At 41.2% G+C, this 13,401-nt stretch overlaps 1 protein-coding gene across 4 annotated transcripts in view; it reads right to left on the bottom strand.

Annotated features, from left to right (window-relative positions):
* Window positions 1-7,770: 7,770 nt before the first annotated feature.
* The window catches only part of PPP1R12A (protein phosphatase 1 regulatory subunit 12A), a 124,419-nt gene continuing 118,788 nt past the window's right edge, over window positions 7,771-13,401 (bottom strand). For all 4 annotated transcript variants that reach the window (XM_059815995.1, XM_059815994.1, XM_059815993.1 and 1 more), the window contains one exon: window positions 7,771-9,409. In XM_059815995.1, coding sequence (XP_059671978.1) covers window positions 9,323-9,409 — 87 coding nt within the window. In that variant the 3' untranslated portion in view covers window positions 7,771-9,322. The remainder of the gene's footprint in view (window positions 9,410-13,401) is intronic.

Consider the following 13,401-nt stretch of genomic DNA (forward strand, 5'->3'; position numbering starts at 1 on the left):
TGACCAATACAAAGTCAGTAAAAATTAATTAATTAGGTCTCTGGATTCTCACCGTGTACCTCTTGGTTAAACAGTTGTACTTGCATCCTTTTGACCTAACCTGATGCAGGTGATGAGCTGCACACAGTAGAAAAGTGCAGCGGACACAAAACTATGTCCCAAAAGAATCATAGTTAGGGCTGACGGATCTCAGAGAGCTGACTGAGAAACTTGGCCTTCATTGAAATGTGGTAGATGATGCATGCAGAATTTAGTGTGATGGCTTTTTACAATGCTTTGTTTGAGCTATCTGTTCATTTGGCGATTATTTTTCTCCTGCACCACGGTATTCCTAGGGCCTACTGTGTTTCATATGACGGACCATAATGAAGTTGCCTTGTAAAAGGAATCAGGCAGATATTTCAGGAATTCAGTACTGGTTATTACTAGCAATCATCTGGAAGTGTCCAAAACAAACACAAACAGCAATCAATCAATGGCTGTGACATATCAGTGAGTGTAAGCAGAGGAGGGGAAAGCACTTAGAAGAGTTCAGAGTCAGTGTGTATGAAATCAAACAGACTACAAAGGGAGAGAATAGCTTAAAAGAACACAAAAAATAACATATACTTCCTATTGTTAAAATTGTGTTGATATTTCATATTATGGAACTTATTTCAATGATACATGGCCATGCTGTAAAAATCTAGGATGAAAGTTTGGGACTGAATTTTTGTGTGAACAATTAGAACAAAATCTATGTGCCTATATTGTAATGATTTTATATAAACATGGACAATGCTTAAAAACGAATGTTGTATTTTGCTCATAATACACATTATTCGCTGTTTCAAGGTGAAAACTGCCAAGGTATTTAAGATGACAAGCTTTAAATACATATTAAAAAGATATTTTAAGTTAACAAGTTACTTGAAAGAGGACAAGCTGCATACTTTGTCCTTTGCATACAAGCAAATCCACGGCCAATGCTCAGTTTATCGTATTTATTCCCAAATTAGGCATTAGGACCCAACAGGTCTTGCCTTCTGTATTTGCTTTATTGTTGGACACTCAAAAAGGGATGAAAGGCAACTAATTAAGAAATAGCGAATGGCTGCCTGCAAACACCTCGATGAGTTGAAAACAAGGGAAGAAGTACAAGACCTTTCACTGCTTTCACCCTGAAACTGTGTGGAGAGAAGGAGAAAAATAGGAAAAAGGCCTATGGAAAATAGTGCTGATTCCTGAGGAGGGGAATAACTGGATTAAGGGGGAACAGGTGACTTGTAGAGTGTGCTTAGTTTATGGTAAAACTACCCCCTTGGATTAGAGAGAAACGAGAGCAGGTGGGAACTAAATGGCTGGGTAGAGACATTCCTACTGAGTAAAGGTTAGACTGTCAGTGAAAAAAAGGTCCAGTGGTCAGGAAAAGATTAATGGAGTCTTTGAAACCATTAGGGATGTGTGCTTCTGAGGAGCTCGGGATGAGGCGGTGTGAGGAAAGGGGGAGCAGGAGGTGAGGAACAGCAGTGGAGGGAGAGCACGCAAAGTGTCGAGGCTGCCGAGTTGTGGGGAGAGGAGTTGTGGACAACAGGGAAGTCAATAGAAGATAAAACTGTAGAGCAATTAGCTCGGGAAGAAGTGACCAGTGGTTAGGTCTGAAGGGGGAGTGAAACAGGAGAGAGAAGCAGCAAATGAGTAGGAAATGCAAGATGCAAGCAGAAGGATGGGAGATGGCCTAAGGGGGCAGAAATAGGCAGCAAGTACCGGAAGGACTGAATGAGAAGTGCAGGGAACTGAATATCCAAGGAGGGTCTTGGTGATCTGAGTGGCACACAGGAGTAACTGAGAAGACTGACAGCTGAGATGAGCAGAAGACGGAGGAGAGCCTGTTCTCTCCAGCAGCTGTGGCATGTCGGTAAGCTTGTAGTGACTTGTTAGTAAAATATGAAGGGAGTTCTTGTACTTAGTGTCTGCGTGTAGCAATTCTGAGTGCCACTCCCCAGACACAGGGAAATTCAGGGCATGCTCAAGGTCCCAGGGGAAGTGGCTTTTGGGGTCTTTTGGTTCTTGTGGCTATCACCCTGAATAACCGGGAATGTAATTAGACCTCAAAGCCCTCTCTTGCACAGAAAATAATTCTATGTGGTGGCTTGGAAATAGGGCAGAACCCTGTCCATGCAGAGCTGAGAAAAGGTTGAGGAGACTGGAGAAGCATGTGAGTGTGTGTGGTGTGCTGCACATGCTTGCAAGGCAATGAACAGGGAGGAGAGATTGAAGGGGACAAAGGGAGGACTACAAGGACCTCACAGTGTACAGAGTGCTCTGATTACAAAGCAAAGCAACACTCTGATACAGTGTCCATATTGAAAGGGGGTTGAGCAAGAAGGAATTAAACAGTGTTTTGGCATGTCAGCCAAGTTCAGTGCTGCTATGAACTGCTGGCTTGACAGCTTTTGATATGGAAGATAATTTTTTTTGCTTTTCCTCTCTCTCGGTTGTAGCAGAGCCGTCCTGTGGTGCTTGGTGAGTGCCTGCTCCTAGTCCGTAAGTCTCTTCACACAGTACAGGAGCGCTCACTGTGCAGCAGCTCCCTGCCTCTGCGCACTGACGGATCCGTTCCCCCAGACCCACTGGCCAGCCCTCCTTGGGTTAGAGTTTCTGTCTCCCGACGGGATGGATTTCAGCTCACCAGCCAAGCTGAGCGCGCTCTCTGCGATTCCCAGGGTGTTAAATCATACCGCTCCTTTCACAGGCTTTCAGTAGAAGATATTTATAAGGGGTCCTTGCCGCGTTCAGACTAACTCCGTGCGTCCCTTGTGTCTAAATTAATTTGTGATTGCTGTTCTCTGCCACGCTTCATCTGTCAGACTAGAATTGGCTTAACTTAGAGCAGAGGCAGAATTTCCCCGAGTCGCTGTCGTTGGAGCCGTTCCTACGTACTGTTGTCGGGGGGAAAAAAGGAAAAGAAGGGGGGGAGCAGACAAACACGGGCCGGGTCTCTGACGCCGTGCTTCGCTGCCTGGCTCAGAGCTGCCCGAGGCGGTGGCAGCTCGCCCCGCCGAGGTGCTGCCGCAGCCCGGGAGGAGCCCGGGAGGGGAAGCGAAGCCGTCTGGTGCCACCTCCCGGCTCAGCCGCCTGCCAGCGGCCCTTCCCCGGGTCCCGGCGCCTCCACGGGCTGAAAACTGGTCTCGGTGTCGTTTTTTCTAGGCAGAAACTGGTAAAGTCATATTAGCAATTCAGCACCTAGGTAGCATTCCTTCCGCCTCTCCCCACCCCCTTGTAATTTTAAATAGAGTTTCTCCTTTTTTGTGCACAGGATTAAAGAAGCATAACGAAAGCCCGCAGTGAAAGCTCTCTTATTTTCGTAGAACATTGGCATTTTATACCAGAGGAGCTGAGGATGAGTTACTGGGCAATTTACTTAATGTAATGCAGCACCTACAGCCACGGATTAAGTGGGAGGAAAGAATTTACTTAGTGGAATTTGCTGCTTTTCATACAGCAAAGAATAGAGAGGTGAGCTGGAAACAGCTGGAGAATCGTGCCCATGGTATCAGCAGCTAATGTGGATTTTTATTTTTAAACCAACTTACTTACTTTTTCATTAAATCTTCTTTCCGAGCAGTGACCGGACTGTGTAGCTAGATGTGTATTTTGTGTAAATTTTGTGTAAATGTGTACTTTGTACCAGCTGATCTAATGAAGTCATGCTCTTTTCTTCGGAAGACTTGGGATACAGGTCCGGGTAACCACTCACAGAGAGCAGTAGCTTTATTTTAGCTGTAACGTAGCAACTCCCTCAGACCAGGCCCGTCCTTTTTAGAGGTAGAGACATAGCCTTAAAACAGGGGTATATAAAGTAGACACAAATGAGGGCAACAGGGCTGTCAATTTTCTTCGTTTTCTTTTTTGGGGGGTTGAGGGGGGCAAGGGCAGGTGCAGCAGCCAGCCGTGCCAGGGAGCCCACCGGAGGCGGTGCAGGCAGATGGGATGCACAGGACAGCAAGATCTGCAGCAGCTTCTCCCTGCACTGCTTTGCTAAAAGAGGAATTCAGCTCAGTGAGTCTCCGCTCAAACGACTCTCTAGTGGAACAGGTGGAGCGCAGAAATACAGTACCAAAGAAATAAATAGGTTCTTCTCAACCACCTCCCCCCTTGATTTTTTTTCTCCAGCAAATAAAACAAAGGGAAAAGACCACACTGGAAGATTAATTGTGCTGTCTTGGCTAACTACTTCTGCTAAAGCTTTAATAGTTTTGCAAAACCGACGTGTAGAACCCAAGTAAGAAGGTTGAAATAATTAGAGTTGGAATGTGGGGCTTTTGTCCCTGCTGTAATTATCCCTGGGCCAGATCAGAAACATTAGACATCCAACAGGTGATGTTTTTAGATGAAAAAAAGAACAGTTCCTCCTTTCTCTAAAGGCTACATACTTTTCCTATCTAATCAGTAGTACAAAATGGGGAGGTGCTGACACAAGCAAGAATAGCTGATGACTTCATCAGTGTGGCAGCAGCTCTCTAAAGTGTGTGCAATTCATTGTGGGTTTGGGGTTTTTTTGTTTTTGTTTTTTTTTAATTCTGTCTTCTATGCAGGAACCTGCAGTTACCTTTAGGACCGTTGTAGTCTTACTTTACATCTATGGTGAGACAGAGCATAATAATGCTTGCTATTACTCACTAACAAACCCCAACTGCTGCTCTTGCAATCAAAACAAATGTAAAGCAAGTAACTCTAGTCACCAGCATTTCATACCCTTGTTAGCAGTGGCTTTGACTGAAGAACTCCAAGAAGGTGAATGTGAACATTGCGTACATAACCATGAGCCCTGAGAACTGCTGCTGAAAAACTTCAGCAAATTGTTTCTTCTGTCCCCCAACAGACAGACTGGCTATTCCTACATAGGAAAAAATGACAATTTCACAGAGGTAACCAGCAGAGCTGTAACAAAACTAGTTTTAAGATTTAAAGCAGGTGGGAAAGCAGTTACACTTGTTTCTCCACTGTCATTGAAAATAGGCTCCACAAAAAATTCTGTAATGTTTGTATGGCTGTAGAGTTTTTCTTTTTTAAACTGTACATTATGTAGTGAATTTGTGTCATGTTTTACTATGACAGTTCTCCACATTGTAGGTGGAAATTAAATTTCATCTATAAAACATGTTAACCTCTCAGTTGCACAATTAAAGTGTCAAAATTATCTACTGCCCGCAAAATTAGGCTTGCAGTGTAACGGAAAATGTGGCTGACTATGCCTTCCGTACTGGATGGGCTTAAGGCCACAGCTGCCAAGAGCCCTTGGCACCCCTCGCCCCATGGAGGGCCTAGCGCTCTCTGGGGAGGCTCAGCTGGAGCTCCTGCCGTGGCTGCACGGCATTGCAGCGTGGCAGATTTGGCCACCTCCGTTTATGCTTCTGCCACAAGACCACAAGCAACCCGGTAGAGACAAATGGGTGTGTGTTCCTTTCCGGAGGAGCTGGTGTGCTACACAGCTGGGGAAGACCTCAAGATGCCCATAAAGCAACTGTACAGTGCAGCTCTGGAGAGTCAAGCCACTTCCAGGATCACCCAGATCAAGTAAGAGCCAGGGTAATGATTATTTTCATCACCACAACTTCATTTAACAAGAAATTAATACCTCCTCTGAGCAGTAGTACAAGCCAGCAGCAAGGCATAATTGATACTATTGCTAACTTTGGACAACTTTTCTCTGTTCAGGAGTTTGGATGCAGTGGGGCTCTGACTTCTGACCAGCTTTGTTCTGATGTGTCCCCTACCTTTCTCCATGTGAACTGTTCATTTTCTGACATGGTGTTGTCTTTCCACATCCATCATTGTGGCATACTTCCTCCTCACCACCTGCCTTTCTTTGTGTAGATTCCCTCTGTATTGTCATATGGATGTTTTTAGCATTAAGTGGTGCCCTCACTCTTGACTATAGACCTCATGGTTAAGTCAGCTAGCAGTGGCAGGAGCCATGTCATGTGGAACTCACTGCTGTATGATAAAGGTTAAGGAAATAATTAAAATTTCTCCCTTGACACACAAACCCTAAGGCAGGTATCTTCCCCAAAAGCATGCTTTTTTCCTCTTCTATAATATGACATGTAAATAGTTGTACTATGACGACACATTTGCTCTTAAAAGACCACCAAATGGACGTTGGCTAGGAATACTGAACAGGTAAGATTCATACCCATTGATGTTCACCTGAGAACAAGCCAAAGTTAAGCACGGAAGGCATTTCTAAAGGAGAGAAACGCTGAGACGCGTGTTTTGTACTTCGTGCTGAGCAAACAAATGCAGCAACCTACAGATTATGCATTATAACTGCTCTTTTTAGAATCTGGCAAGGAAACAGAAGAAGTCTGAAAACAGTATGTAGTAGGAATTGGGGCGGTCCAGAGGGAATGGTTTATGATGAAGGAGATGAGGTGGGGAAAAAATGAAGTTCCAGCTCGAGTCTTTTCTTCTAGGTAACTGCTACCATTGAGAGCCATTAAGGTCAGGGCTGCCCCCACCCTCCCTGCACTCGGCTGCCCGGGCTGCTTTCCCACCTTCAGTCACTCCTCCTCTCTGGGTTATGGCTTCCTTTAGAGCTGGGGCTGGTTCTGGGCATGCCCTTTGCCTCTTAGTTCTCCAGCACCAGCTACTTCCATGCCTCCATGTGTATTTGATGTTAATTCTGGGACATAAAGATCCCTTTCCACACTGTGACAAGTCCCCTGGAAAATCTAAGTTGCTGTTTTGAACTACCATTTAAGCCATGAGTCGCTTAAGGAAGCTTGCCAGAGTCAGCAGCCGGCAGCAATATATTTCTCGTATGCAAACTGTCTCCTAAATAATAAAATAGTCCTCCACTGCCCATTTTCGCTCTGTGGTAGCTGAGTTTTCTGGGGATGTGTTTGATCCGCAACATGATCAGTACAATAAGACACAAGTTTAACAATTGCTTTGTGAGATTTGGTTAATATCACATAAAAAATGGTTCTCAGATTCTGCACACAGACAGGTTTATGTAAAATATATAAACAATTGTCCAAGTTGTTACAGATTGCATAAATATGGCATTTTTACTGTTGCATTTACAGATGTGCATGTACAATGATGTGCAAATAATCACAATTTGATTACAATCTCTGAAAGGTACTTGAACCTTGCATCTAAGTAATGCAATGAATGAAAAATGCCCACCAAAGAATTTAAATAACTTATAACATGGTTTAAATTCATAACAAATTTCAATGTCTTCTCAGTAAAACTTTCACACATTTAAAATAGTTTGTATTCATTTTATTTGTATATGTCAAAATACATTTTTTTTTTCCAAAATAGTGGGTTTTGCAACTAGTTTCATGCAGATACAAGGTCTGCTCAGTACTACCAATAAAATCAATATAGCACAGTAGCCATTCATTTTTTAGATATAAAGAATAAATAACCTAAATATAAAACACTAAAATATTAGAAACACGTATTTAATCATTCACAGGCACCCAAACTTTACCAAATATAATCCAGAATATGCCTAACTGTCTTGTAACAGAACTCAATACGTTGCAGCCATTCAATTCTTTATTTTATGTTAGCGTAAGACAATGGAAGTCCCTATGGTTCAGACCCACCTCTCATACAGATCAATTATAATATGATATTTCAAACTATCTGTGTACCTTTAAAATCAAGAATCCTGAGCTTGGTAGTAAGAGCATAACCTTACATCTTCAAAAAACCAATCAACAGAGAGAGGACATCACGTCTTCCTTACCAAAACATATCCCACCCCCATACAACTAACCCCCACCCCCCAAGTAGGCAGTAGAACACAATGACCTTTTTAAATGAAGGGGTACAAATTCACATTTAATATAGTATACAATATAATCAATAATACAATAGCTACTACAAGCTTTACAATGTACAATTTGTTTTAATGGCTGATCTGTTCAGTGGTTTTAGGCAATAAACTATGTGCCAATAGGATGTTGTATTTTGAATGGTTTAGTGAAAATATAAAAGCTGTTTCTAACAAAAGCGATCTTCACTTAAGTACTTTTTTTGTTTTTAAAGGCCACTGAAATGTATAAAATGGTCTGACATGACAGTGTTATCAAATTGAATGCCTTCTCACATGGCAACAACAGTGCATATAAATATTAATGTGAGTCTAACGGGTTATGTTTTTCAAATGATTTAGTACATTACTTTGGCTAGCACAACAGTTTTGGACAGCACTCAGATAAATACAGGTATGTGAAATGTAGTGAAGCAGTTATATTTATGCATTTTTTTATTACGGTGAACACTACCAAATGAAAAAAAAAAAAATGGGAGGAAAAGATAATAAAGTATTTTATATAGTTTAGACCTTTTGTAAAGATAGGGCTCCATACAATGTACAATGTCTAAATTCTTTATGCCATAAAAATTAATGAACTTTGTTAAACACACTATTCTGGAGTAGCCTAATTTGCATTAACAGACATTTGCAATAGGGAAATATATTCAAGCATGCCACGTGGTGGTCTGAAAAAATCAAACCAGTACACATTTATATATACAGCATCACTCAGTACCTGCTCAAATGAATGTGACGATTACAGGATCTAACATCTTTCACTACAAACTTTTTTTTTTTTTAAAGTGACCAATAAAGGCAGAAAACAGGACTCTTAAAATATTTCTAGTTTCAACTGACTTTTAAAGCGTTTTGTATAGGAAATAAATGCATATTGCACAAACAGTGAAAGCAAATGTTCCACCAAACATCTCTGTTCCAGGTGGTTGGACAATACAACTCTAGGTAGCTACACAAATACGTAATTTAAAAGAGTGTGTGGTCTCTGCAAATGGTAAAGCTGTGAAAACACTGTACAAGAAAATCTGGTACATGAATTATTAGAAGGGAAAAAAAAATCCAAACTTAAGATTTAAAGAAAAACTGAGTATAGAAAAAAACCTGGGAATTGTGGCACAACAAAAACATTATTGAGTAACTGTCTTCTGTGAGAGCTGAAAGCTTTTGTTGATGTAAAAGTGTTTATGTACAACTAAGGCTTACTGGTTAAATATCTGAGGCGTATCTGGCCTTGAACACTTTCCTTATTATGCTGTAGCTGTAAACAAGATTTCTCAGTCATTTTATCTTCTCAGCAGCTGCATTTTAACAGAAACAATGATCTTGATACAAAAAAACACACAGGTAAGAGGGCGTTTGGCAGGATATCTGAAAATGACAGTCTCCAAGGGATCTTCCCACACTTCCAGTGACTGCCATACTATGGTCCACTGGAGTTATTAGTGATGTGCAATACCGTTATTTGCTGCTGCAGTAAACCCTTTATTTGGAAAGTTTGCTTATAACTCTGATCAAGGCCCCATTTTCATCTTTTAGCCTCTGGTTGTCTGCCTTCAGGTCTGGTAGCATCTATGAAAAATGAAACATGATGGTTATTTGCTGTTATACCCCAAGTAAAAGCAACAAGACTAGACAAGCATGGGGGATAAAAATCTTTATTCAGCTTAAGCATCTTGGTAGTTCTCCCCCTTCATATCAGCAGTTCAGAAAAATCTCACCTTTTAGCATGAGACAGTTAAGAGTTCTAAGATTTGGAGTTTTCATTCGCTTGGACTAGATGCACTAAAACTCAGTGGTGCATGTGACAAGCCTCTAACAAAAGCATTTATAGTAGCATGAAGAAAGTAATGAAATGCTTCAAATTTCAGTGCAAAACAAAAAAATGTTAATTGCCAACAATTTAAAGAGGCTTGTCTATACTGCACTTGGCACAGTTTCAAAAAAACATGCTGTGGCTAAGCATATCTACCACTGTGCTCTTGGATGATTTCATCCTGATCAGATACAGTGTGATTCACAGCTTGTTAGCTCATAGCATTAATCTTCCAACCACTTCCAAACTCATGTTGAAGCACACATCCCATAATTTGAGATCATATCCCTGAATAGCATAGTTCACACAAGATCAGATCATTGAAAGAGATCACTGAAACACCAGGCTGCATACTCAAGCATACAAGTTAGGAGATGGCAAGTTAAGGTTGCCACAGGAGATGGGTGACACACAAGCACAACAGCAGGAAGGCAGAAGCCAAGTGAGGTGAAAGTTGGACAGGATCAGACAGGAAAGGAGGACAAGTCAGTGCACAGAGGTTTATACTGGGAGAATATAACTTGTCAGAGAAACCAGAAGTAATCTCAGCAGCTCTCCATATCTACGTTCACACACGGATAACAAACCACTCATGGCTAAATTACGTGTATGGTTTCTAGCGGCAGGTTTACACAGGAGGTAACAGCCTATTCCTGCACAGCTGTTATTCAGTAACCTCAAGTGCAAGTGCATGCAAGAGGTCTAAGTCCAGCTAGTGACCTATGTAACAACTGCTACATAATTTTTCATTATGAAATTTCCTTGCCACTGGTTTTGTTTTCATTTATTCAAGCAAAATTATACTTTCAACCCCCCTACATTCAGAACATTATTATGGAACAGAAAGAACTGAGAAGTTTAAAAATGCAGGGTTAATTAACTGCATTACACTAGAGGCTTCATTTACACATCTCCTCTAAAAGATTCCTGTCCACACTCAGTTCACCAAACCTTCTCACAGAGTGAAACACGATGGTGCACTGAAGATGACTGAGGTTATAGGAGCTCTAGTTTATTTACCTGCAAATATCAAAGTCTGTGAAAGGAAGACGACAGGAGATTGTAAGAAGAAAAAAGGTGGTCTCTACAAGTAGAATAAGTAAAATATCATTCTGTTAACCTGGATTCCAACTCTGCTCCATGATGGAGCTTAGGGCAAGCCACCTAAACCGAGCTCTTCACAGACTCAGAGGTAAGCTTCCATTATAGTCAAGTGAGAGTTGTGCTCCGAACAGAAAGTTCTGTAAAATGCTGATTACTTTCAAAAATTGTGTCAAGGTATTTGAAATTGGGCAACACAAGTAATCATATGGCATTTTTCGAGTATTATCTGTGCTAAGTTTTCTAGGCTGTAAAAAACAACTGCTGTTGTCTGAGATACACATGCTAGGGGTCACATCCAGGTAACAGGCACACGTACCATGCATTTGTGCGTGCACCTATAATATTAGGATAAACCTAGGGTTGTCCTATGACATGTATCTGCAAACAATGAAACAGCCATTTGTTCAGGCAAAGCAACTAACACCTTTCCTTCCTCCTTTTCATTCTGTTATGGACTTTATACCAAAGATCCTGGGTGGAAACACAACAGCCTTCATCTAGCCATGCACAAGGAAGCAAGGGAGTCTGATTTTGTTCTTGTTAAATGGGTATCTCGACAAGTGGTGTTGTGTATACCGTCCAATGAAACCTCAAAGTAACTCCAGGAATGTCACGGTCCTCTTTCAGCTTACTGACTAGGGAGCTGCTGCCCATGATGCTTAATTACATACAGGCAGACCCACAGAGTGGTGTATTTTCTGGTGAGCTATTTTAACAAAAAAGCCGCTATTCAAATTTAGAGCTTTAACATAATCCAGTACCATTATATGTCTGCAAATCTCTGTAGATAGATTTTAATCCTGATTAAACTAATAGGTAGAATAGGTATTAAGAAAACATTTTCTCTTTTGTTGTGAGTCTGTTAAAGAATAGGGGAAGACTGGTAGGAGACAAAAGCAGTTATGAGTCATAGGAGGTTGATAAGGAAGGGTAAGCTCAAGTAACCTAAAATACTTATGCTTCTCATCTATACTAATCCTCACATACTTTTAACCTAGCCAAAGACATTTATACAATTTTCTTGAAGCAGTGCATTCCTATGGTACTCAAACTTCTCATGAGGTGAAACCACACACCTTTAATGTGCAGAAGCAGGAAAAAGAGCTTTGCAGTAAATTCAATAAAATTAGTTACATACTGTACTTAACACTTTGAATTCCAATTTGCTTCTCACTGAAATAGCAAAGTATCTCCCTGTGATGAGATTCCTGAATAAAATTACAAATGCACTATTTTGCCTATCTGTATTATATGACTAGCAAGTAACTTTGCAGTGCTGTCATTGAGCAAATAATTATTCAATAATCACCTGACATATGTGGAGCCAACTCAGATCTGTACAGTAGTAATAATAGTATCTGTGTTTGCTGGAGGATTTAACAAGTTTTTACATGCAAAACAGATCTGCAAATTAGGATTACAAAAAGCTCATGAACCATTAAGGCACCTGTTCAGATTAATCAGGCACACTGCTATGGTTAAGATACCACCATAATGTCAAGCCTCCCTGCTGTGTTTCCACTGCTTTTCTTTTGCTAGCCAGGCTCCTCAAGCTCCACAGTGATCTGCTATTGAAAACTCCCCCTACAAATAGCAATGCTGAATGGTTTTCTGTGGATTAACACCCTGAACTGGCTTACCGTAGTTAAAGGAATGCCAGTGCTAGCAAAAAAAGATGGTATGGATGTGTGGCTGTGGACAGCAGTCATTAGATCAGCTCAGCTGTGTTGGAAAAACACATTGTTAGCTGAAGCTGATGTAAGACAGGCTGCCCTAAAGGGACAGCTCTCCCTTCGCATGCAGCAGTATGCTCCTGCTGCCTTCTGCATGTTAGTTTAGTGATTCAACAATGCTGGGGTGAGATGTATCAAGTGATATAACAAATAAATGGATTTGTTTTCAGCCAGGTCAGTGAGCTGACTTGACTTACTCAGCAAGGGTTAACACAAGGGAACGTTGAAGAATCCAGGGCCTGGACCAGGAACAACATTTCTATCCACACTCTATTGTTAGACCAACTCCAGGAAGACAAGAAGCCAAAGGATAAACCTTCTCTTTATTTCGTGCCTCTTAGTGGGGAAAACCTGAGATCGAACTCTGAGCAGAATGAAAAAATGTACACTCGTTGCCTTGCTTCTAAGTGGGAAGGGGGGTAGGCGACAGGAAGCAGTTTAGCAAGAGTCGCTGTGCAGAAGGAAAATTTTTTTTTCACCTACAGATCTTAAAAGCTCACTGAAACCTCCACCCTATACTGTTGTTATGTAAGAGGAGGAAGAAAGGCATATAGATTTGGTGTGGAATGAAACCACATTTTGTTCCGCACAGAAGTTTTGAACCTTCAGTGGGTTTTTGAAACAGCCCTGCAATAACACTAAGGACAACAAACTGGCATTTTTTTTTCCAAGATGAAACTCAAAACAGTTCATACCTTCTACAGAAGGAGATTGAACCAGATGACCTAGTAAGTACGAACCAATCTGACACACTAGACAGGTTTTTTTGTGTCTGTGTTTGTATAGTCCTTGCATGATAGGATTCTGGTCCACGACTGGAATGCCTACATATATAGCAATATAAATCAATAACCTTAACTCAGTGCTATTTTAAGGGTATTTTAAGCTGTCTAGATAAAAATAAGGATTGG

The sequence above is a fragment of the Gavia stellata genome, chromosome 4 (assembly GCF_030936135.1).
Source record: "Gavia stellata isolate bGavSte3 chromosome 4, bGavSte3.hap2, whole genome shotgun sequence".
Taxonomy (NCBI): domain Eukaryota; kingdom Metazoa; phylum Chordata; class Aves; order Gaviiformes; family Gaviidae; genus Gavia; species Gavia stellata.